The 25202-nt window shown below is 42.7% G+C and overlaps 1 protein-coding gene across 1 annotated transcript in view; it reads left to right on the top strand.

Annotated features, from left to right (window-relative positions):
- Positions 1 to 2346: 2346 nt before the first annotated feature.
- Positions 2347 to 25202, top strand: part of LOC146973915 (neurotrypsin) — a 35208-nt gene continuing 12352 nt past the window's right edge. Inside the window, exons 1-5 of the mRNA XM_085800924.1 lie at positions 2347 to 2642; positions 6703 to 6742; positions 17935 to 18177; positions 18364 to 18502; positions 20025 to 20200. Of these exons, the coding sequence (XP_085657050.1) occupies positions 2571 to 2642; positions 6703 to 6742; positions 17935 to 18177; positions 18364 to 18502; positions 20025 to 20200 (670 nt within the window). The 5' untranslated portion in view covers positions 2347 to 2570. The remainder of the gene's footprint in view (positions 2643 to 6702; positions 6743 to 17934; positions 18178 to 18363; positions 18503 to 20024; positions 20201 to 25202) is intronic.

The following is a 25202-nucleotide window of genomic DNA, read 5'->3' as shown; positions in this document are numbered from 1 at the left end:
ACAACAATGCAGTCAAGGAGTATACAACTCTTGTAGGGGAAAAATTAATAGACTGTAGAAATGTATGTTGCAGTAGTGCACCCTACATTTAAAAATAATGACAACATTATTGGTGCTACTTTATTAGAAATGTTTGTGTTAAGTTTTGATGAAAAACATTATCTTAAGAATGATCACTTTTGCTTATTTCTTTCTTATTCATACATATTACATATTAATGTATTTCCTATTACTGTAATTGGTTGAAACCAGATGTATGGAGCATTTTGACTATTTAAAATTGAGATGATAGTAGGTCCCCTATTGGACTGCTAAGAATGACAGAGGCAACACATTTATGGATGAGTAAAGACAGACAAGCAAATTATCTTTGTTAAGAAAACAGGAATTCATTAATTAAAGCTGGTTTTAAGTAAATGTTGTTGCTTATACTGCAGAACTTGATATTAGTGCATGCAGCCATGTTACTTCTGAATTGCATGCAATTCAATAAAAAATATTTACTCTCAAATGTGGCCATGATTATTTATATATATATAATTTGTATTACAGAGACTTTAAAATAAGTAATGATAACTCTCAAGTTATATTATCCATTCTTGAAAGAAACTGAGAAAGTCATTGTTGTAAACAAAGACTCATTAGGTGAATGGGTCGTTAGATGAATGAATGGGTGCAGACAGCTCCACTGCAGTATGTGGAGGTCCACTCTTTGATAGGTAAATGTCGCTCAGAGATCCAAGTCCCCTCTTGGCAATTTCTTTAAAAATAATTAAAAGTCACATTTTCAGTAATATTATGGTAAAACACCTTAAAAGTCAATTTTATATTCCATTTTTGGTTTTTCAAAATAAGCAGAAACCTAAGACCCCTCTTGGCAGCTTGGCCTGACAGGTCCCCTCTTACCCCTATTGGTGTGTATGTGTGTGTGTGTGTGTGTGTGTGTGTGTGTGTGAGTGTGTGTGTTACTGCTTTTACTCAGTCACACTCATTATTTGAACTTTTCCTTTGCAGCTTTCCATGAGGTCTACAAGGACCCCAGGGCTCGTCTGTGCTCTGCCACACGGCCGCATTCAATTATGTTCAGACTGACGCTGTTGTTTGTCTGGCACCACAACACAGACTGGCATAGGGTGTAAAGATCAATTTACATGTCACTGATACAGCACCAGGGATTGACACCTTTGATTTAAAGGAGACGCAACTCTGAAGCTACACGTCTGTGTGTGTGTGGGTGTGTGTGTGTTTAGCTTTGGTTAGTTGCTCTCTACTTTCTGACATGCCTTTAAATGACATTTGAAGCATTGGGGTCTTTTCATTCGTGTGCATACATGTGCGCAAGAAAGCCAATTTAAATCGTTTGTCAAGAGGTGTTATAGGATTTAAGGTTAGGTTAGAGTTTTGATTGGTTTAGGCTTAGGTTAGGTTATGCTTGAAGGGATATTTAACATTTTGGCAAATTGGCCCATTGCCATAATCCCTATAGTCATAGCAGTAGGTTTGTTACCTTTAATTGTCGGTGCAAGCTGTTTTTAGAACGGTGGAGCAGAGCCGTGAGCTGCTCAGAGCTACACTACGGAGGCTCATGGGATTTCTTGGTTTCCCTCATCAGACTCATCAAATACACAATCCAACAACTCCAAAACGCTCTGGTGGACAAGTTGCGACCTGCACATTCAGAGAGATACGTTACAAGTTGTTTCTGAGGCAAATTCATGCAAAACCCCGGATGCGCGTTACCATTGGGGGCAGTTTTTCATCAAGCAGTCTCTGCATTTACCTCTAAAACAACTCTTCTCAGGTAGCGTTGTGTTATTATCTCATAGCGTGGTGAATGTGCAGGTCACAACTTGTCCACCGGAGCGTTTTGGAGTTGTTGGCTCAATTTGCCAAAATGTTGAACTATCCCTTTAAATTAAGTCAGCTAATACTTGTGTGTGTGTGTGTGTGTGTGTGTGTGTGTGTGTGTGTGTGTGTGTCTTTAGTGGTTAGGGCTAGGTTAGGGTTTTAGGTTTAGGTTTAAATTCAGGTTTAGATTTAATTTAGATTTAAAATAGATTATTTAATTGAGGTTCAGTTTAAGTTTACGTTTTTTGTAATGGTATTTGGTTTAAATTTAAGTTTGGGGAAGTAGGCTTACGTTGGTGTGTGTGTGTGTGTGTGTGTGTGTGTGTGTGTGTGTGTGTGTGTGTGTGTGTGTGTGTGTGTGTGTGTGTGTGTGTGTGTGTGTGTGTGTGTGAGAGAGAGAGAAAGAGAGAGAGAGAGAGAGAGAGAGAGAGAGAGAGAGAGAGAGAGAGAGAGAGTTATGTCTGTGGCTCGACAACAGCGTCATTTTTAGCTCTGGGAGCGGGCTGGATGTCTGGAGCGGAGCTGCGCGCGGAGCTCAGCCGGAGCGTTTCCCCGCTCTGTTTGGTAGTTAGTTAGTTAGTTAGTTAGTTAGTTAGTTAGTAAGTTGATAACAGACTATCAGAGAGCGCGTGGTGGAGGAGGTGAAAGTGTAAGTGTGTGTGTGTGTGTGTGTGTGTGTGTGTGTGTGTGGAAGGTGTGGAGGAGATGGTTCCTTCGGCAGGATGGACCGGAGGAAAGCCGTTCCCGGGCTCGCGCCCTGCCGCCTGCTGCTGCTGCTGTGCGTCTGTGTGGAGGTAAGAGGCTGCTGCCCAACACACACACACACACACACACACACACACACACACACACACACACACACACACACACACCGCCTGGATGTTTTATTTACAGGCTGACAGACATTCAGCACCAAGTCGGACCATGCTTTGTCACGGTTGCGTGTCACGGTAGGATTTCTGTGCGCACATGTGATTGAGCGCCGTGGGCTATAAGTGAATCGGAGAAGTGTGACACCTCGGGGCTCTGACATTTCACAAACACTCTGTAGGAGGTTTCCTCTGAATAACTCTTCAGCCGCATGATTCAAAACAGAAGGTAAACAGACACAGTCACAGAGAAGTGTTCAGTAACAGCTGTTGATTTCCAGAGGCAATAAGTTCACCAGAGTTCACCACCATCAGGCCTGTTGGAAGTCAGCCTATAGGTACAAAGCTGTATGTCGGTCTTGATAGGTTTGCTGTGACTTTAATCACCACTCAGGAAGCTTTTTTTTTTTTTAAGTATATTTTTGGGGCTTTTTAATGCCTTTAATTGATAGCGCAGTCGAGAGAGACAGGAAATTGGGAGGCAGAGAGGGGGAATCACATGCAGTAAAGGGCCCTCCGATGCGGGATTCGAACCGGGGTCGCCTGCAGTGAGGAGCTAAAGGCAGCCCCACCACTCAGGAAGCTTTAGAAAGAAATCTGCACACACCTCAACTGATCCATAGACCCACACACACCACACATCTCACACACAGAGCTGCTTTCTCAAGATGCTGCAGAGTCTTAACATAGAGATAAAGTCCACTGCTCACTTCTGTTCACACATGCCTCTCTCTGTATAACTCCTGTCACTATAAGGAATTTTTATTTAGCAACAGACAACAACACATTAAGGAGTGTTTACCTGAAAATAAACATAATCTGCTGTTGAGGTGGAATCAGACCTCACAGTTTTGTTTGTGAAGCTCCAGGAGCTGATTGTCGCACTCTGACTCATCCACTGTTAGTGCCAAGCAGCCTGAGCTCTGCATAAACACACCCAAACATTTCTGGATCAGGTCTTTGAGTTGGTCTTTGTTGCATCAGATGAGCCGGACTCAGAGGAAAATGAACGTACTGTAAAGATGGGTGTACGCCATTTAACACAGACAGACGGAGCAACTATGCAGTACATATAGGGATGTGTATGTACATTAAAAGAGGAAGAGGTATATTTAGTCTTTGTGGGGATGACACAACATCTATAACATTTACAGTGCAGTCTGCATGGATTTTAAAATGTTTACTGTCAGCTTTAAGATGCTCACTCACGCTCATATGGGTCAACAGTGTAGGACATGTCCCCCTGCTTCTGCTGGAGGACAATACAATCACCTAGTGTGTATGTAAATGAAAAAGAATGTGGCTATAGATTTGCATTTATAATTGAAACTTTATTTTATTAATACTAATAATAAGTGTGCAGCTCTACCTCAAGGTTGATCATTTCAAGCTGTGAGTCAGCACTTTAAGAGCACAGTCATTATTTCATTCACTGGTCCAATAAGGTGCTGCAGAACAAGAGAATAGCTATACTTCTCTTCACTGGTGGTTGTGTGTTTGCTTCACATTATCAGCAGGTCAAAGTCTACGCTCTTTTTTTTTTTTTTTTTATCAATACCATCACTGTAGATAAGTGTGTCACCGACTCACACAGTTGAACAGCTCTCTCAGGTTCCGAGGGGGAATCAGAGACTTGACTGTTACAAGCTCCTGATCGAAGGCAGTGAAATGCTGTATAAGAAATGATCCTGCCACGTTGACAGGTTAATTCAGCAGGTTACCTAAATGAAGTGATCACAAGACTCTCATTTTCTAGTTTGGGGGCCCTCTGGTGGCCCTGCAGCCTCAAGCAGCCTCTCACTTTCATTATCTCCCAGATGCCCCACCTGCTGATAAACCTGCTTTGATTAACAGCATCGCTAACACTCTGTATGTCCTGCTCTGTCATACTACATGCATATTTCCAACACAAAAAAAACTAAAAAGAGCTCTTCATATTCATGTAAGTTACAGTCTTATTAGATGCATTACACTTTTTTTGCGCAGGAACCAAAACAGTACGGTGGCCTTGAGAGCACAATAGGCCTACACTGCAGCCCAGGAAAACACAGCAAACAGACTAAACAGACGACACGTGAACTGCAAATACTCACAACACAACAGAAGGGTTTCCAGTTGACACTGCAGTGATCATCTCACTCACCTGGTACAGTTTATACCATAAATGCATGGTCCTGAGCTAACCAGGTTGGAATCCAACCTATGGGCCTCTGCAGCATATCATCCTCTCTCTCTCAGAATGGAGGCAATGTTTTAAAGGAGACATATTCTGCCCCCTTTCCACAAATTAAAATAGTTCCCAGGTGTCTTAAAGACATGTCTGTGACATGCTGTGGTAAAATCCCCCAAGGATCAAACATCTCAGCTGTTTTCATCCTCTCAAAACAGCCCTGTTCAGAACGGCTGCTTTCAGTGTCTGTCCCTTTAAATGCAAATGAACCACTGCTTGCCCCGCCCCCTTCTACTGCTACCAGGTAGGGGTGGGATTATGCAAATTCGAATCCTAGTTACATCACTGGAAGACAACTGAGGGAACAGCTCCTAAAACCACATGGATTTCAGCCTGCACATTACAGATGTTTTTGTCAATTCTAATATTTTGGAGGCCGGAAGGCAAGACAAACACCCAAATATATGTGAAAGAGCCTTCAAAAAGTGATATTTCCATAATATGTCCCCTTTAACTTCAAATGTTACGCACCGTTGCACAACAGGCCCCAGTCCAGTTCATGACTTTTTTACTGTCTCCTTGAAACACAGCTCATGTGCTGTAAAATTGATGAAGCTGTCTCTGAAGGTGTTTGTCTTTTGTCTGTGTTTTAGTCTGCTCTGAGCTCTGAATTTAATGTTTCAGCAAAACTGCCTGACTCATTTCACCCAAAGGTTACAGATGTGTTTGTTCACCACCACACCTTGAACAGCGCGTACTTGTATTAATCCTGAGCCTTGTTCAGACCAGACCTGAAGACACAACCAAGTTTTTAAAAAAAAGAAAGAAAAAAAAAGGTTTTCGTCAGCAAAACTCCAGTCAGACTGCAGCTGCTTCTGCTGTGAGTAGGAAATAAGCTTAAAGGAATAAACAACCGCAAACATTAAACAGATGGCTCTCTGAAAAGCTTGTAACTTCCTCCTGTGCATGAAATCTGTCGGCTGTAGTCAGCTTGGTTTCTCAGCAAAACATCCAACCTCCTGCAGAATGATCAGCTTCATTATCAATATGTTCCTGAACACACCACAGCTTTTCTTTTTCTTTTTCTTTTTTTTTTTAAAAAAAACTCTTTATTTATAGATCATTTTCATTTTCATTTTTTAGTACAAAACAAAAGACAAATACAAAACATTGAACAATTACCCATATTCAGGGTCCGGGGGTGATCAATAAATCCAAAAGACAAAGTATCATATCCAGTACGTGCATACCACACCACAGCTTTTCTAGGAATGTGAGAGGAAGTCTGTAAGACACAGTGGACGGATTATATGTGGTCTTTGAAGGCATCGGGATCCTGCAGGAGTTTAAAATCCTGCAGGAGCGTCTGGACTATAACTTGCTTAGTCTGCTGCCGCCACAACATGTCCCCAGGTCTAAATATAGACAGATATAAACTCCATCTCCTTCTGTGTCTCATCTTCATCACATGTCCCGGCCGGCACTGACAGGGACAGCTCAGGCACAGGCATGTGAGGGTGAGGACAGGAGACTCAGCTTTATAAATGAACCCCCCACTCACACGCATTACTAACTGAAGCCAGCTCATGACTATGGTTTGGCTAAAAGCTGGCATCAGTTGTCCAACAAGATGAACAACAAGGAAACATGGAGTAATGTTAGCTGCAGGGTCTTTAGTGCCTCCAATGAAAGTTGGATTTATTGCAGGGAAACAGTGTAAAAGCTTTTGCAGCATAATAAACATGATGTGTGTTTCCCTTCTTCTTTTTCTTCTCATAAATCCTGACCCGTTCCCTGATGCTCTGTTTCCTCCAGGTCTCTGAAGGTGGATACTTGAATACTGTGCAGAGTACAGGTAAGAGTTTTTGCATATGTATGTGTTTGTGTGTTTTATATCATCACATTCTTCTGCTTTTTGTCTTCTTCTATTTCTTAGTCTTATACTTATTCTTATCATGATTACATGATTACACATTTGCATGTGTGTGTTGTATATCACTACATTCTACTTCTTCTTCTCATTCTTATTCTAATTCTTAGTCTTTTGTTATAATTATTACAGTTTTAGTTGTATATCATCACATGCTTCTACTTCTAAATCTCTGTCTTATTCTTATCATTATTATCATTATACCCTAATGCAGTGATTCCCAACCTTTTTTGGCTCGTGACCCCAAATTGACATCACAAATCTCTTGGCTGTCAATCAAGATCAAGATGCTCAATATATATTTGAGAAAGTGAAAGTGTAGAATACAGGTGTTTAAGATTGTGTGGTGTCTGTAATCCTAATTTTTAAAAGAATAACAATTAGTTTTGTTTTGTTTTTATCATTTACTAGACATTTCAAGGGACCCCATTTGAATTCCAGGCGACCCCACATGGGGTCACAACCCCAAGGTTGAAAAACACTGCCCTATGTATTCACTCTACTGACAGTCTGCAGTCTGAGTAGTGTACTTAAAAACAAACATGAAAAGACTTGTACTGGTCAAAGTCTCACATTGTGCTGCTTCTCTGTGGCAGCAGTGAAAATGTTGATTTTTTTTCTTAATGCATCAAATGGATCTTCATTATCCGTCTGCTAGTGTTCACAATTAATCCGAGCGATCACAAGCAGCATCAGAATTCTTCCTCAGGTAATGAGACTGGACTGATTGGACTGATTGGTCTAAACACGACCTGTACATGTAAAACATGACATGCTGGTCTGGCGGACAGATGGTGGTTTAACAAGACAATGTGGCTGAAATGCAGGGAAGACACTTAATAGCAACCAGCAGCACTGCCGACTGTAAAACTGATCTATAAAACCACTTCCTGTGACTGGTTCACATACAAGGAGCTGCTTGATTCACTCAGAGCCCTATACAGTCAATTCCTCAACACTGGCACATGTAGGTTCTTGCTAACTGCAGCTGCCAGAGCATAAAATACTCAACAGTCGGCTCATCCATTTCCCAGTGAGAGTGTCTGACAGCTATAAAGCCGGTGGAACTTTTCCCATTAGTGGTTTAAAACCTCAGAGCCATAAGCCGCAGAGCAAAAACAGTCAGGTATTCTTCAGGGCCTCCGCCGCTTTAACCGTGACTCTGACTTATAGGCACATATGGATTCTCAGGCTGCTGCTGGTGGCGAGGGTGAAAGCATGCCGTGACTGGAGGGGAGAGGGGCAGGAAGCTGAGGTGGTGAGACAGAGACGGCTCCAAAGACCAGCGGCATAAAGGCTCGACTGTAGGCACCTAACTAGATTAGAGCGGCCGCTCAGGGTAAAGGATAGTAGAAGAGAGAAGTATGGCCCAGGTGGACAGATGAGAGCAGTTCAAACAGTACAACCTGGACAGAGTTTAATGTCAAAGTGAAGACAAAGCTCTCCAAGCTGACCTAAAAGGGATAGTTCCGTTTTTTTTAAGTGGGGTCATTTATGTCCTGTGTCTCTGTCCGGCTCTATGCGCTGGTGTGGCTAACAGAGGCAGAGCAGAGAGCTGGATACTGCAGATATTAAACCTAGGGGCCATTTGTACCTCATACAACCCCACTTCAAAAAAAAGTGAACTATCCCTTTAATTGATCACAAATAGAATACAAATAAGTGTCAGTAATAGCGTCAGATTTTAACCACTAGTCGGGGAGCCACAGGCTCAAAAGCTCAAGGAAATGGGTTGAACCTGACATCGTCCGTTATACTTTTTATTTGTGTTTTTTCTGTTAAATTTGACACTAAGGAACAATAATTGAGGGGTCTGCTCTGCCGGAAATATCGCGAAAAAAAATTGTGGCCATTTCACTGTATGCACCCTTTATTTTTCTACAGGAAATTGTAAAAAATGATTTTTTTCTTCAAATCCTCAGTAGCCTGGGTAGGCTGTCAATTAATGCATTTCAGATACACAGAACACATGTGGTGACAACATCCACTGAAAAAATAACTCTTAAAACACATTTCTACATGATTTTGTATCAATTTTATGGAAAAAAATTAGGCGTTTTCTCACTTTTTCCCAATATTTTCATCTTTACTTCATTGGCAATCAACTATGGGTCCAGGTTATGACATCAGTCAATGTGTCATTATTTTCAGCAAACAGTATACTCATTCCAGTGAAAAAATTATAAAAATCCAACCAAAATCATTGGTTTTATGATAATTTCACTACTAGCTGGCGATCAACAGGCTCAGAGCATGTTAATAGAATTTTAGGCTAGGCCTACTCTCGATATTCCAAAAGACATACTGGATGTTTAGCATCATGGTACACTCACAAACACCAGCTGAGTATTTGAATGAGTTTGAAACAACCAACAGTTACCAGTGTTTCTAGTTTAGCTGTTAGTTGAAATTCAACTCCCGTGGGAAACCCCCTAAAAAAAGTAGTTGGGGTACCTGTAACCAGACTTTCAAAAATTCCGAAATTTTTAATTTGGCCTTAAGTAAGTTGTGAGGGGTCAAACTAGGGGTTTTTCACGATTCTGAGTTGATTGCAAGCATTAGCTTTTCATCCAAAACACTCCTTGGTGTAAAAAAAAAAAAAACAGCCACACCCACCTTTCCTGTTCATCGGAAAGGAACAACCCCCTCCCCCCACCAATAGAATGTATTAGAAGTTATTCCTTAGCATGGCACAGGTTGTCTGTCACATATCACTACTAAATACTCAATATAATATAACTTATATTCTACCCTTTTTTCTTTGTAGGACATTATACAGACCCTCCAGGATTTTGCAATGTCGCAAAATTTATTAAAAAATTACAATAGGCTAAATGTAATTTATTACATGGATCGGTAGCAAGTGAATGAAAGAGAAAAGACACTGGACATGCACTGGATTTCACATACCAGCAAAAACTGAAACAAGTTTGCCAGAAATGAAGAGAGGACACAAAAAACACATAGTGCTGTCAGGTACCAGCTTTTGTTGTGGGGTGTATACATCTTTGCATCAACTAATAGAGTGCTAAATATTTTGTAATCTAAGTAATGTTATTAACCTTACTTTAATGTTATGAGTTAAAAACTCATAACATGTGTGCTGATGTATGTTGAGCACTGTACAGATATCTCCAGAACCCCTTTTGAATTTTGTAATGTAAACAGTGACATGCCAGGTAGAACAACTGTAAAACACCTGGGGCTGGCAATCCAGTAAAGAGCAACATTGACTCCTGACATATGAGCAGCACACATGTCCAGAACAGGAATATGATTTTGAACAGCTAGCATACAATCTTCTCAATAAAAATAAAATATGAATATAATGAATGAAAATAATATTAACTACGTTCTTTCATTAATGATGCCTTCAAGCAAAATGAGAATATCAGATATGATAAAGCTGGTGAAACCTTATTGTGATTCCAGATAAAGATATTATTATTATTAAAATAAGGTGATGTTAAAATGGTGTTAAAAATAAACAACAATAACACAGATGCACCGTGCCGTGTCACAGCCTCTCAACGCAGAATGTGATGGTCTCTCGGCCAAAGCAGGTCGGGAACACCGGTCCCACCGGTGGTCGCGGTCCTTCTGTGGTACGGGTCGGTGGTGCCGGCCTGCTTTGACCCAGAGACCATCACATTTTACCGCGGGAGGACACGGTGTTGCTCCAGATGAAGACCGGGCAGGACTGTCGGCTGAGAGCTTCCTGTTTCAGCTCCGAGCTGCTGGAGCAGTGGCGTGCACAAGGGCAGGGGCGAAAAGGAAAAAAAAGGGCGCGTCCTCACCACTGAAGAAGGCACTTTAGCACACGTTTTGGCTCCTAGAGGGCACTTTAGCACACGTTTTGCCCCCTATGAGGGCACTTTAACACACGTTTTGGCTCCTAGAGGGCACTTTAGCACACGTTTTGCCCCCTATGAGGGCACTTTAACACACGTTTTGGCTCCCAAAAGGACACTTCAGCACACGTTTTGGCTCCTAGAGGGCACTTTAGCACATGTTTTGGCTGCCATAAGGGCACTTTAGCACGCGTTTTGGCTCCTAGAGGGTACTTGAGCACACGTTTTGGCTGCCATGAGGGCACTTAAGTGTGCGTTTTGGCTCCTAGAGGGCACTTAAGTGTGCGTTTTTGGCCCCCATGAGGGCACTTTAGCATGTTTTGACCCCCATGAGGGCACTTTAGCACATGCTTTGGCTGCCATAAGGGCACTTTAGCACGCGTTTTGGCTCCTAGAGGGTACTTGAGCACACGTTTTGGCTGCCATGAGGGCACTTAAGCACGCGTTTTGGCTCCTAGAGGGCACTTAAGTGTGCATTTTTGGCTCCCAAGAGGGCACTTTAGCACACGTTTTGGCTCCTAGAGGGCACTTAAGCACACGTTTTGGCTCCTAGAGGGCACTTTAGCACACGTTTTGGCTCCTAGAGGGCACTTTAGCACACGTTTTGGCTCCTAGAGGGCACTTCAGTGTGCGTTTTTGGCTCCCAAGAGGACACTTTAGCACACGTTTTGGCTCCTAGTGGGCACTTTAGCACATGTTTTGGCTGCCATGAGGGCACTTGAGAACGCGTTTTGTCTCCTAGAGGGCACGTAAAATTAGTTTTTTGGCACACAACACATGGGAACGAAAAACGTAAAATTACGTGGTTGGCACTCAATGAGTTAAATGTTTGGAAGGAACCTGTACCTGTGTCAACTAACAATTAAGCTAAGTTGACAATAGGTTTCTTATGCATGTTATTAAAGCAGAAGTAAGTGATATATTTGTGTTAATATAAGTCTTAAATAGTTAAATCTTCCGACAGCAATCACTTACATAGAGTGTTTGGTCTGAAACACGGGTCTGTCAGTCACTCTGCTCTGCTCTGAGCCCAGGAGAAAACTTTTCTCGTATCCTACAGTTTTTATCCAATGAGGAGAGAGAACGGCATGCAGGGCTGTGTGTGCAGCCGTGAATGTGGTGACGTAGGGACGAGGACTGTTACGGTGCGTTCAAGGCAGCTCGTAACTTGTGTTTTTCCGACCTGTGAAGTCGTACCAGTTCGATCTGGTACGAGTTCACGGGTCGGAAGTTACGAGTGGCCGTTATAGTGACTTTCACAGGTAAAACAGGTCGGAAAAACGCGAGTGGGTTGCCTGGAACGCTACAAAGTCGTAAGTTGTGACTTGAAGCTGTAATTTACGGTTTCAAAAGCCTGCCTGGAACGCAGCATTGGCCAAAACGACCGGATCGCTCACTTCTGCTTTAATGTAGTGGCATGAAAAACATCAAGTTCTTCAAAAAAGATTTAGATAATATTAATGTATCAGACGTAAAAAGTTGTATATTGTCAACCAACTAACTACCACTAAGCAACATTTAGGCCTATTTACCATGGCAAATAATAAAAAAACAAACCAATAAAGCAACTTTTTAATTTACATGTATACCCAGCAGTGAGAAGGGTGTGTGTGTGTGTGCATTTCAGCTTTTACTGGTATGTGAAATCTGGTGTGCACCCAGTGTTTTTTTTCTCTCTCACACTTCCAATCCGCATAATAGCTTAATATATGAAAACAATAATTACAAATTATTATTAATTCAAAAAAGAAAATCACATAGCTATTGACAACATCACATCATTAATTCCTGTGACCATAATTAGCCACAGTGGTCTATGATAGCAAATTTACAGAGAGGTTGTGGTGATAAATTGCGTGGCGGAAGAGAATACATGAGGACTGTTTGAATTTGCGTTAATAGTTGCAATTAAAACATTGTAAAATCCCGGAGGGTCCTACCAAGAAAAAGGGGTTGAATGTAAGTTATATTATATTGAGTATATGTGACATTAAAGACAACCTGTGCCATGCTAAGGAATAACTTCTAATACATTCTATTGGTGGGGGGAGGGGGTTGTTCCTTTCCGATGAACAGGAAAAGTGGGTGTGGCTGTTTTTTTTTTTTCACACCAAGGAGTGTTTTGGATGAAAAGCTAATGCTTGCAATCAACTCAGAATCGTGAAAAACCCCTAGTTTGACCCCTCACAACTTACTTAAGGCCAAAATAAAATTTTCGGAATTTTTGAAAGTCTGGTTACAGGTACCCCAACTACTTTTTTTAGGGGTTTCCCACGGGAGTTGAATTTCAACTAACAGCTAAACTAGAAACACTGGTAACTGTTGGTTGTTTCAAACTCATTCAAATACTAAGCTGGTGTTTGTGAGTGTACCATGATGCTAAACATCCAGTATGTCTTTTGGAATATCGAGAGTAGGCCTAGCCTAAAATTCTATTGAGGCTCTGAGCCTGTTGATCGCCAGCTAGTAGTGAAATTATCATAGAACCAATGATTTTGGTTGGATTTTTATAATTTTTTCACTGGAATGAGTATACTGTTTGCTGAAAATAATGACACATTGACTGATGTCATAACCTGGACCCATAGTTGATTGCCAATGAAGTAAAGATGAAAATATTGGGAAAAAGTGAGAAAACGCCTAATTTTTTTCCATAAAATTGATACAAAATCATGTAGAAATGTGTTTTAAGAGTTATTTTTTCAGTGGATGTTGTCACCACATGTGTTCTGTGTATCTGAAATGCATTCATTGACAGCCTACCCAGGCTACTGAGGATTTGAAGAAAAAAATCATTTTTTACAATTTCCTGTCGAAAAATAAAGGGTGCATACAGTGAAATGGCCACAATTTTTTTTCGCGATATTTCCGGCAGAGCAGACCCCTCAATTATTGTTCCTTAGTGTCAAATTTAACAGAAAAAACACAAATAAAAAGTATAACGGACGATGTCAGGTTCAACCCATTTTTGAGCCTGTGGCTCCCCGACTACACTGATGAGGTCTGGTCCTTGTGTCTTTGCTCTGTCTTTATGGAGCAGAGACACACTGTGTGAAGACCCCCAACACTGTGTACTAATGGCAGATGTAGTAAGTACAACTTTAAAGGGATATTGTGTAACTTTTCCTGTTATCTATTCACGAAAATAGATTATTTGGTTCAAAAGTCTGTTTTTCATGAATCAGTAACCCCCCCATCAACAAAGTGAAGTGTTCCTTTCAGCTCTGAATGAGCCGTTCATATCATTCATATCTCCATGGAGCGGGTAAGCTCGGTGCTGCTGCCATGTGGTGTCTCCATGTTTTTACCTTCAGTGGCAGCGTGACGGTAGGTAACCACGGAAACTCAGCGGAGACACCGGAGCTGTCGGCTCAGGTGGAGGTGGCGTCTGTGAAAAGTCACCGTGGTAACGCAGTGAGGAGGAATGGAGCGTTACACTGATGCTGCATTCACCTGCAGTCGGGCAGACGGCCGTCGCTAACAAACCAGATGTCATTTTAGTCACAGCTAGTCCAGAGAAAGCCGGTAAAACGTGGGTCAGGTCAACAATACCACATCGCCATGACAACATATTGTCACATGTATTGTTTTGCTTGTGCTGACGGACCACTTGTTTACATAGAGGCTTGTTTATGCCGTTACCTGCAGCGGCTGTCGTCCGTCTGCCGTCTGCCCAATTTCACCTGAATGCAGCATGAAAAATATGATTGAGTTGCTTGTGATATATACAACCACAACACTAGATGGCAGAGTCCTGCATCGGGTTGGGTACCCCGCAAAAACGGTGTTCAACGGGTGGATAAGCTGTCTTGTGAAAATTCACGGGTCGGGCACGGGTGGAACTCAAATGAACACGGGTGGGTAGCGGGTGTATGTGTCGGCCTACAGAGGAAAACTCACGCGCGGCTGCATGAACCAGCGTAGCAAATCTTTTTTTTTTTATCACTCACGGCAACAACAGAGCAGCATCTTGATGTAAATAAACGATCTTTGGCCGCTCGTGTGACCGCTCACAGCTTTCCCTGGAGTTTAGCCTGTCATGGCCTGACTGCTCGGCTTCTGGGTAAGCTACAAACACACCGATGAGATCAATTTAAAGGCTGGAGTGTCCTGCTTTCATTAAAAAAAGAATTACGTCGCTATCATTCTCCGTTCCGGAAATAGCCGCGAAAGAGTACGGTCCCCCCCCCCCCCCTCTCTCTCTTTTCTTTTCTTTTTTCTTTTTTCTAAAGAGTACAGCTGTACCCCCGTTATCGCCGGTGAAGACGGCGATCTAACGGGCAGCGGGTCGGGCAACGGGTCTTAATATTGACGGGCGGGTCGGATCCGGGTTGTAATCAGAAATAATCACGGGTGACGGGTCGGGACACGGGCTTAAAAACCAACGGGTCGGGCGGGCGCGGGTTTCCAAAATTGGACCCGTGCAGGTAGTAAACCTTTATTTTACCAGGCAAGAATTGCTAAGAATACATTCTTATTAAGGCAATGGCCTGGTAGGAGGTGAAAGACCTCCTAAGGGGAAGGGAGAGGGGGAGTAGCCTAACATTAAAATATAGACAATAAAAGCACATACAACAACAGTGACACAAAAGAAGAAAGGACTCTGCTACATGGGAGTAATTCCTACACAATGTACCTTTAATAGTTTTTAAAGGTTTTCCTCCAACCCAATCAGAATTTCTTCACTACTACTGCTCACCCTAAGGTTTCTCCTGTTTTTTTTTTCTTGGGAGTTTTTCCTCAGTGGATGTGAGAGTCTAAGGGTAGAGGATGTTGTTATGATGCTGTGTAAAACCCTTTGAGACAAACTGTTTGTAAAGATGTAATTGCCTTGCCTCGCCTTACCTTCAAACAACCACTGACCGGTCAACACTCACATCCTTTACTGAATTGAAAACAACCACAATGTGAAATGTGATTTCTTGTGACACAAGTAAAAGCAAATAAAATGTTCCGAGGGAGACTAGCGACCTGTGTGTACCCCACCCTCGCCCTGTGTCAGCTGGTCTGGCTCCATCCCCTGTGACCCTGCACTGATAGGCAGTGGAGACCATGGATGAATGGATGGAACATGAGGTCAAAGCAGAGAGGTTCTGCCATGAGATCTGGGTGAAATTTATAATGACATTTCAGAGTCAGTTGCTAATTCAATATTTGTGTGTGGCAGCAGAGTGTCAGGATCTTTAACCCTTTAACCCACCCACACCCCTTTTGTTCCCCTTTAAGCTGCATTAAAACTGTGTCTCTGTCTGTCTGACAGTTTCATAAATATTTGATTCCATAATGTTTAGTTAGTGAAATATTTAAAACAAGACCCATTTCTTATGACATCACTGTATTATTTGAGCCCTTCATGACAGGTGCTCTGTTTTCCTTCGGCCCAATGACCTGCAGGTTACAGTAATTGGTGGCTTTAAAGTTCCCATGTGAATGGTTATTTGTCTCAACCTGTCTGCTCTGGTACCAGCCAGTACCAGCCCCCAACACTGACATTTTTTTTTGTCTAAATCTCAGAAAAAAAAGGGTATTCTCAACCCAATATAGTATATATATCCTAATACCTAATATACAATATGTGCACATACACATTATGTATATACACAAAACTGCATATATTTAGAGATATGTGCAAAAAACAAAAACAGGAAAGCCAAGGTAAATGGTGCAAAGCCAATGTGGGAGTGAGCCAGTGAAAACTGGCCTGTTAGATTGAAGGGAGCTAATGAGGGGATGGGGGGATGGGAAGCAGGTGAGCAGGTGAGCGTAGAGGTGGGGGGATGTGGGGGGGCAGGACAGCTGATTCTAGGTGAATTGACAGCAGAGATGGGCCATGTGTGCACAAACAAGAGGATGAATGAGCAGATTGAAATGCAAAACCCTGACAGACACAGCAGCAGGTCAGTGAGGTTAAAGAGACCCAGCTGACAGCTGACAGCTCCTGTCCCCGTCTGGCCTGGAAAACCTGGTTTTCACTTGGATTTTTATAAGAAAGATTTTTGTGTAAAATTGTATTCTCAGTTCAGTTTATTCTCAGATTGCTGTTTTTGTCATTTATAAAATAAAAAACTAAAAAACTAGGCCATCATCTGCTCAGTTGGTCCTCGAGTCCAGGTGAACATTCTTACCAAATTTGAAGAATTTCCCTCGAGGCTCAAACCTCATTTTGTGAGGTAACTGTGACCTTCTCTGACATTTGACCACTGACCCTCCTGTAGGGCTGAACACACACACACACACACACACACACACACACACACACACACACACACACACACACACACACACGCACACACACACACACACAAATGCAAATAACTTGAAACCTACAAAGATGACAGCATCACACAGATGAACACACACACAGACACACAGACACACACACATCACTTTTCCTTTTCCTTGTTGTTGTACAGCACAAACATCCTCCCTCCACACAGCTGTTAAAGGGATGTTTCACCCCAAATCGATAATTCACCAATTTTCTACTCACCATCATGCCAAGGAAGGGTTTGGAGAACTTTCAGAGTTACCAAAACTCTTTAGGAGTTCCAGGGGGGGTGGTGACGGATTTTCATATAATGGTGGCGGACAGAGTTCACTTTTGAATCGTCCAAAACACACACTATGAAACATCCAAATACCTCCATACTGCTTGTCTGTACTGACCCTCATTCATCATTGTAAACCATTGGATGTATGATGTAAACACAGAAGAACATCTCGCAGCAAATCTCGCACAGCCACTGAGTTACTACTACAACAAGACTAAAAACAAAGATCAAATTCATTTTTTCCAAACAACTTGTGGCAGTTTCAGGACACTTGGGTCAGTACGGATGAGCAGTATGGAGGTATCTGGATGTTTCATAGTGTGTGTTTTGGATGATTCAAAAGTGAACTCTATCCGCCAGCATTATATGAAAATCCGTTCCCAGCCGGACCCCCCCTGGAACTCCAAAAGCATTTTGATAACTCTGAAAGTTCTCCGAACCCTTCCTTGGCATGACGGTGAGTAGAAAATAGGTGAATTATTGATTTGGGGTGAAGTATCCCTTTAACACATTGTGTACAGGTTTTCAAAGAGATTAAAGTATTTTATGAAGTGTGTGTTACTTATTTGATGAAATCAGTGATGTAGCAACAGTCACGTGTCTTTACTAGATTTGTCTTGTCTGTTTAATTTCATTTGTTGTAACATAGAGCTCAGTGTTTTGTCGTATCGTGTTGTGTAATGTGATTGAGTGAACTGGTGTTGTGTGTCTGCAGCTCCTCTCTCCTGTTCAGACGGCTTCGAGGACCTGGGATTCTATAATGGTTCCGTTTCCCACACGGACTCGGGCTCCCCCTGTCTGAAGTGGACCGACTTCCCAGACTACATGCGCCAGTACCCGGGCCGAGGCCTCGGAGACCACAACTTGTGCCGGAACCCGGACCAAGAGGTCGACCCCTGGTGCTTCTTCAGGCAGAGCTCTGGGGCCATCAGCTGGGCCTACTGCGACTGCCATCAGGGTGAGTGGGGTGGGGGGGGCTTTTGTCTGTGATACCCCACACCTTACCATCATTACCTGAAGATCTGAGGAATCATTCTAACATATTTAAAACGCAAGGTGCAGACAGAATGTTGTGTAAGTGATTTGTTTTTCACATATATGAGAAGAGGTTTGTTAGAGGAGATTCTTCCTGTGTGGTCTGCAGGTGCAGCCAGATTGGTGGGGGGGTCATCAGGCACCAGCGGGCGTCTGGAGGTCTACATGAATGGCCAGTGGGGGGCAGTATGTGACACGCACTGGACGGACCGTGATGCCAGCGTCATATGCAGACAGTTGGGGCTGGGGTAAGGAGTGCATCACACACACACACACACACACACACACACACACACACACACACACACACAGATATTTAAGATTTGGTTTGTAGTTTCTAAACTCCATCTGCAGGTGGGTGTTAGGGTTATCATTCTGTATAAAAGTTTAAAACAACTTTGGTCTGCTATTATTATTTGATGCTGGTCCGCAGATTAACACTGTTAAAGGGATAGTTCAACATTTTGGTAAATTGGTGCGAGCTATTTTTAGAACGGTGGAGCAGAGCTGTGAGCTGCTCAGAGCTACGCTACGGAGGCTCATGGGATTTCTTGGTTTCCCTCATCAAACTTCTTCGTTCTAAAAATAGCTTGCACCGGCAATTAAAGGTAATGAACCTACTGCTATAGGGATTGTGGCAATGGGCCAATTTGCCAAAATGTTGAACTATCCCTTTAAAGCAGAAGTAAGCGATCCGGCTAACTTCTTGTCAGCCGATGGAGTTAGCAGTCCCCGCCCTCGTCCCTACGTCACCACATTCAGGCGCATCCCTTGGCTGCACACACAGAGAGGACTGCCCCTTTATGCCGTTCTCTCTCCTCATTGGATAAAGGTTGTAGGATACAAGGAAAGTTTTCTCCTGGGCTCAGAGCAGAGCAGAGTGACTGACAGACCCGTGTTTCAGACCAAACACTCTATAGAAGTGATTGCTGTCGGAAGATACAACTATTTAAGACTTAGATTAACACAAACATTCACCTTACTTCTGCTTTAACACAGTGACACTCCCTGTGATCTGATCCCACATTGCAATGGTAGAATGTAGCAGCACAGGACTTGAAGACTAAATAGAAAATACAGAAAACCTGATCATCTGATAAAATATTATGGGTTGTAAGGCACTATATTACTTTACAGGAAATGAATTATTTTAAATTAGCTATAAATTATACATGCCGATGCTGCAGTTTTCATTGTTCATATTCCAGAATTATAATGCGATGGTATTTCTGACTTGGGCCTGTGATTGTATACAAATATATAACCTATCATATAATCACACTGACACTGTATATATCATATAATCACTGACACAGTGAATGGTTGGAAGCTCAGTATCATTCAGAGCAGGACACATCCTGATCCTGTGCAGCACCTGTAGTGTAGTGGTGGTTCTATCTGATCTATGAGTCAAAACCACAGGACTCTTGTTAATCCTTTGCATCACCTAGAAGCCCAGCTCCAGGCAGTGAGGGGGGCACAGTGCACAGTGACTGGACTGGGCCCAGACTTAAAGCTCACTACACTGAAGGTGATTACACCACTGACCTTATAGACTGTGGACGTCACCAGCTGCTCTTGTCAGTGAGCTCCCACTGTGTTTTCTGTGTGTTCCCTCTGCACTTTGTTGTGGCTTCATCACTGACCTTATGGGATGTTTGCTTTGAAGAGCCTGTGTGTGTTTGTGCATTTGTGTGTTTAAAAGCAGAGTCTTTGTGTGTGTGTGTGTGTGTGTGTGTGTGTGTGTGTGTGTGTGTGTGTGTTGTGCAGTGAGATTGGTACAGCCCTGCAGCATTCCTACTTTGGTCCAGGATCCGTCTTCCACTATGAGCGCCTGGGTTGCCGTGGTAATGAGAAATCCCTGCTGGAGTGCCGCAGCAGGAGGTTTGTCACCGGCGACTGTAACCATGGCAATGAAGCAGGAGCGGTTTGTGCTGAACCGGAAGGTGAGACAGCGTGTCACCTCAGACTCTGTAAGGTTACAGTAGCCTATTGTTGTTAACCGGCCTCTGATGAGGTCTCAGTTGGTGCCAGGAGTCGTTTTTATTTGGTTTTTGTACTTTTACTTTATTTAGCTATTCATTTAAAACAGGACAATAGTTCCAATGTAAAACATGAAACTGACATGTTGCACACAGTTTATATCTTTTCCCACTTCCTCACCCCTGTCTCTTGTTGGGTTTTTATATACGGTGTAATTGTACAGAACAGGATTAGGACCGCTGTGGGAAAAACAGCAACTTTTTTCTCAAAAAAAAAAAAAAAAAGAAATCTCAGAATCCTCACTTTTTTCTCAAAATTCAGGGTTTAAAGTCAAAAATTTGAGATTAAAGTCAGAATTCTGAGAAAAAAGACAGAACTCACTTTTTTTCCCACAGTGGCCCTAATCTTCTTCCGTATAATTTCAACAGTCAAATTTCATTATGATAAGAGCACAGTAGCCTACTGTTGAAATGCATAGATTGTTGTGTACAGTCTAGCGAGCGAGCGAGGGAAACGGCGATGAAATCTCGCATGAAGGTGTCCTGATACGAAGCGTGATGATTTTGTCGCGAGTATATTCTATTTGTTCAGAATCCAAACCAATCAAATTATCATGGGACGTAAACAAACTTCTGGCGCTAGCCTATTTCTAGATTCCTGACATTTCCTGATTGCCGTTTTTCACATCTTGGAGTATTTTTTATTTTTTATTTTATTTCTCTCATATTCTCCTCTACTAGTTAGTTCTAACTAGTTTGTCAACAGGAAGCAGCGTGTACTTTTTTTTTTTTTTTTTTCATTTAAAGCTGGCCTGTGGAGTTTATACATATAAAACAATGTCCGTTACATTGCAGCCACTGCCAAACGACTTATTAGGATGATCATTGAACGCATCTCCACCACACAACAGTCCCTGGTTTACCCAGGAGCGCAATTGCCTCTGAGGAGCGACTTTCCCGCGCTGTCGCACAGGGAATTACGCATGCAACGCAACGTTCGGATTTGACGTAGGGTTTAGAGCGCTGGTAAACAGAAGAGAAGAAGAACATGTTATCTTATTTTTGTCTAGTCTGATATGCAGCCGGTGGAAGCACTGACACTGCAGCCACCGGAGCGGAGGAGACCCGACGGCGGATTCTATCCCGCCCCCCTCCCCCCCCGACACGCACCGCACCGTAACTGGAGAGATCCGCCCGGTGAGCGTTCAGAGTCGACCACCGTACCCCCCCTCTCGCTGACCTCCGCGGTCCTGGCCCGCACAGGTACCAGGAGACCAAGACCCCCTGTCATGTCGGTCCTCCACCCTCTCTGATCCGCCGCAAGTTGCAAGAGCCCCGCGGAGCCAGTCTCTCCCTCCTCTCCCACACTTCAGCACCTGTCCTGCAGCTTGGCTCGCTCCAACGTCCTTTACTTTTGAAGTAGCTATAACTAATAATAATGCAACGTATAGCCTAACTATACACGCGTATGAGTGATCAGAACAGTAAATTGTTTACACTACTTTTAAAAGGAGTAAAGTCATTTAAAACGAGGAGCGAGCCGAGCCGACACGGTGCAGCCCAGGACAGGTGCTGAAGTGCGGATGAGAGGAGTGGACAGACCGGGCAGGAGCAATACAGAGGCGTCTCGTCGGTCCTCGGCCGTCTTTAATGTCCCGAGACACCTTTCAATCCGTTTAAGGTTATTTGTTTGTGTTTAGGGAGGCTATATTTGCTTAGAATATTTTTTGGCAACCAGAAAAGCAATGTTGGACCCGGCGTGGCGGCGCCATCACACTCGCTCGCAAAAAAAAAAGACAAGAAAAAAGGAAAGAAAAAACGCACTTACACACATTTTGGAGGAGGGAAGCGCGTCACAGCATCATTTTTATTAAATCATAGTTTTCTCTAAATTAAGACAGTGTGCGGGACTATTTTTCACCCAGCCCCCCCCCCAAAAAATGTAGGCCTATGTATAAAAATATGAAAATAAATTGCGTGTAGGCCTAGATATCGTTTTATATCGATTTTTTTTTTTTTTTTTACTAAACGTTTACAGTTTCATTCCGTGTAAACGTTTACACATGTATAAGGTCACACCCCTAAATAAATGCCAAAGCTGAATGACCACAACTTTTTTTTCTCTTCCTACTTCGCCAGTCACCTGGTTGCCTGGTTACCTGCACTTACCGTTCGGGGAGGGAGGGAGGCAAGGGGGGGGGTTCAACGTCATCGAACGGCGCAGGCTGACTGTTGCAGTAGCCTACTCGAAAAAAAACACGGCTGATGGCTCGTAATGAGCAAAGCTCCACAGGGCAGCTTTAAGTTTTTATTAGGGCCGCGGGCAATCGCACCGGGCACTGGTCCCAACAGCTATGAAATAGCTGCAGGGACCAGTGCCCGGGCAAAGCCCGGGCACTACTGTTATTGTGTGGATTTTTTCTTATTAGTGTGACTGCTGAAGCAGTCACACTATTGTTCTTCTGTTTGGCCATTTTCTTCCGCCTTTTTACGGTCTTCTTCTAGTCCTTCATACTTTGTGCTATTTCAACAATTCATATATCAAAACGTGCAGCTTTTTTTGAACTTTATCGGCATTACTTTTCTCTTTTTAACTATTTATACTTTTTCAAATATTTAACTTTTTCACAAAAAATCTCACATTCATCAAAGTCTCAACCTCTCTTCTGCACAACTCCACTGTAGTGTAGCGGTTAGGGTGGATGCTTGCCAACCCTAAGGTCACTGGTTCGAATCCAAGGGAAGAACTCTTGTTATGTTATGTTGAATTCTGCTCTCCTCCCCCGCCTTCAATTGGTTACAGGTGTTTGTTATCTCCTTGATTACTCATACCAGTTTGCAGCACATCATCACATTACAATGAATGACAACAGTTTTGAAAGCAGTGTGCTCTCTGTAGCCGAGTGGCAGAGTAAAGGTATAGTGATCATATGGTCATGGGTTCGATTCCTGCCTCAGTCTTTTCACTTCATTGCTTGACTTTTGATTCCAATTATTCAGCTGTCATTGGACAGTCTTTGATTCCTCATAGTATAAAGCTCATTGTAACTCAGGTTCTCTGTGGCCATATGGTTAGTGCTCAGCCTGAAATTCACAGACATTTTCATTCTAAGTCATTCAAGCTTGACTCTCAAGCTTTCTTGATGTTGACAGTGTGCAGATCATTAACAGACAACAGTCTCTGCAACTGTGTGTGCACTGTGGCCTAGAGGCAGAGTGGAAGTCTAATGTCCATGAGGATGTGGGTTCGATTCCGACCTTGGTCAAACATTGGTATGGTGATCACTGCTTGCACTATTTGCTAATTCTGCAACAGCGTTCAGTTGCTGTCAGCAGTCACACCATTTCCATTCTTGGAAATGCTTTTTCTAGTTATTCTTCTCCTTCATCTTCCGGACGCTTTTTCGGTTCGCTACTAGTCCTGCAACTCGAAGAGTTGCAGGACATATTATATATCAAAACGTGCGGCTTGATCGGGATCGGTGTGCTATTACTTTTCTCAACAGTTTACGAATTTTTCGCGACGTAAGTCGCGATTTACTGCGCAAAATTTTTGCATGTAAGTCAATGGGACGGGCGGAAAAAAAAGACCGAAAAAGACCAATCATTGGAGTTTAACAAACGTCTACTGCTCAGGCATACTTTCACCTAGAGACTCCATTTAAACTTTAAACAGTAGACACAAGTCTTGTGTATTGTCGTATTACTCCACGTTTTGATAGGTCATATAGTTTTTGATCAATCCCTGATCAATGACCATGATCATTTTTGGAGAAATTATGAGATTATAATGGGTGTGTATTGCATGGAATGTTCGTGTCAGAGTGCGTGACATCATCGGTTAGAGTGGGAGAGAGTGAAGAAACATTCTGTATTTTTTCTGGATAAATTGCCACCACGGCCACAATTTACACTCTACAGACATAATTTTTTCAGAATTTGTAAGACAAACTTGTTATCTCTCATGTCATGTGCTCAAAATATCAGAGAGACTTACAGAACTTAGAGAATCAGCCTCTGAGTGCGGCCACGTCTGTCCCTGCTCCTCATTGAGTCCAATACAAATATTTTCTGAGAGGAGCAGAACGGCCTGATGTTTTAAAACTGCCAGCGTCGCCAAAATATTTACTGTAGAAACACCAAATCGTACCGAAATTTTCAGTAAGTCCTTAGAGCAACGTTGATCTGTGTTTTGTTCTGATAGGAGTTACCGTTTTGTCATGCTAAGCCTAATTGTGAGGCCGGTTTAGAGGCAGAAAATGGCTGTTTTTCTCCACGTTTCTGTCTGTCTCAGCCTGCGGGGGCCCCTATCGCCGTGGTAACCTCTTTGATCCTCAGGCCAGAGCTCGTTAACTTCATAAACAATCCACCTGGCGCTCGTTTAAATGTTTATAAACACAGACACAGCTAAATCAGACTGACACAGGATGCAGCTACTAACTAACTATGTGACAAGTCAGTCACACACACACACACAGACTCTAGAGCCAGCTTCATGTGATTACAGTCACACACACACACACACACACACACACACACACACACACACACAGGTAACCTAATGTGGTTACAGCTCCTCCATATCAGTGCTTATAGAAAGATGATCATGTGTCTGTCTGATCAGCTCTGTCTTGCGCTTAAGATCGTGGGTTTGATTCCCATGTTGACAGAGATGGCAAAATCGGCAGTAGCCCCGCGGCCCATTCAAAATTTCCCGAGAGGAAATTTTCTAGTTCAATATGTTATGCCAACATCATACAAAAGACATCGGACTTCAACACAAACATCACAATAGTAAACAAAAATATACAGACAAAAGAAAAAAAAGAGAGAGAACAAACAAACAAAAACACACAAATCACAGCCGATAAACAGCGCAGCACATCTCCCAGCACTAAAAAAATATATATATACAGTATCTCCCAGCACTAAAAAAATATATATATACAGTATAGTATATGATAAT

Source organism: Trachurus japonicus, chromosome 15 (genome assembly GCF_045865225.1).
Source record: "Trachurus japonicus isolate A0001 chromosome 15, Traja_1.0".
NCBI lineage: Eukaryota > Metazoa > Chordata > Actinopteri > Carangiformes > Carangidae > Trachurus > Trachurus japonicus.
This window is presented reverse-complemented; position numbering and strand designations above follow the sequence as displayed.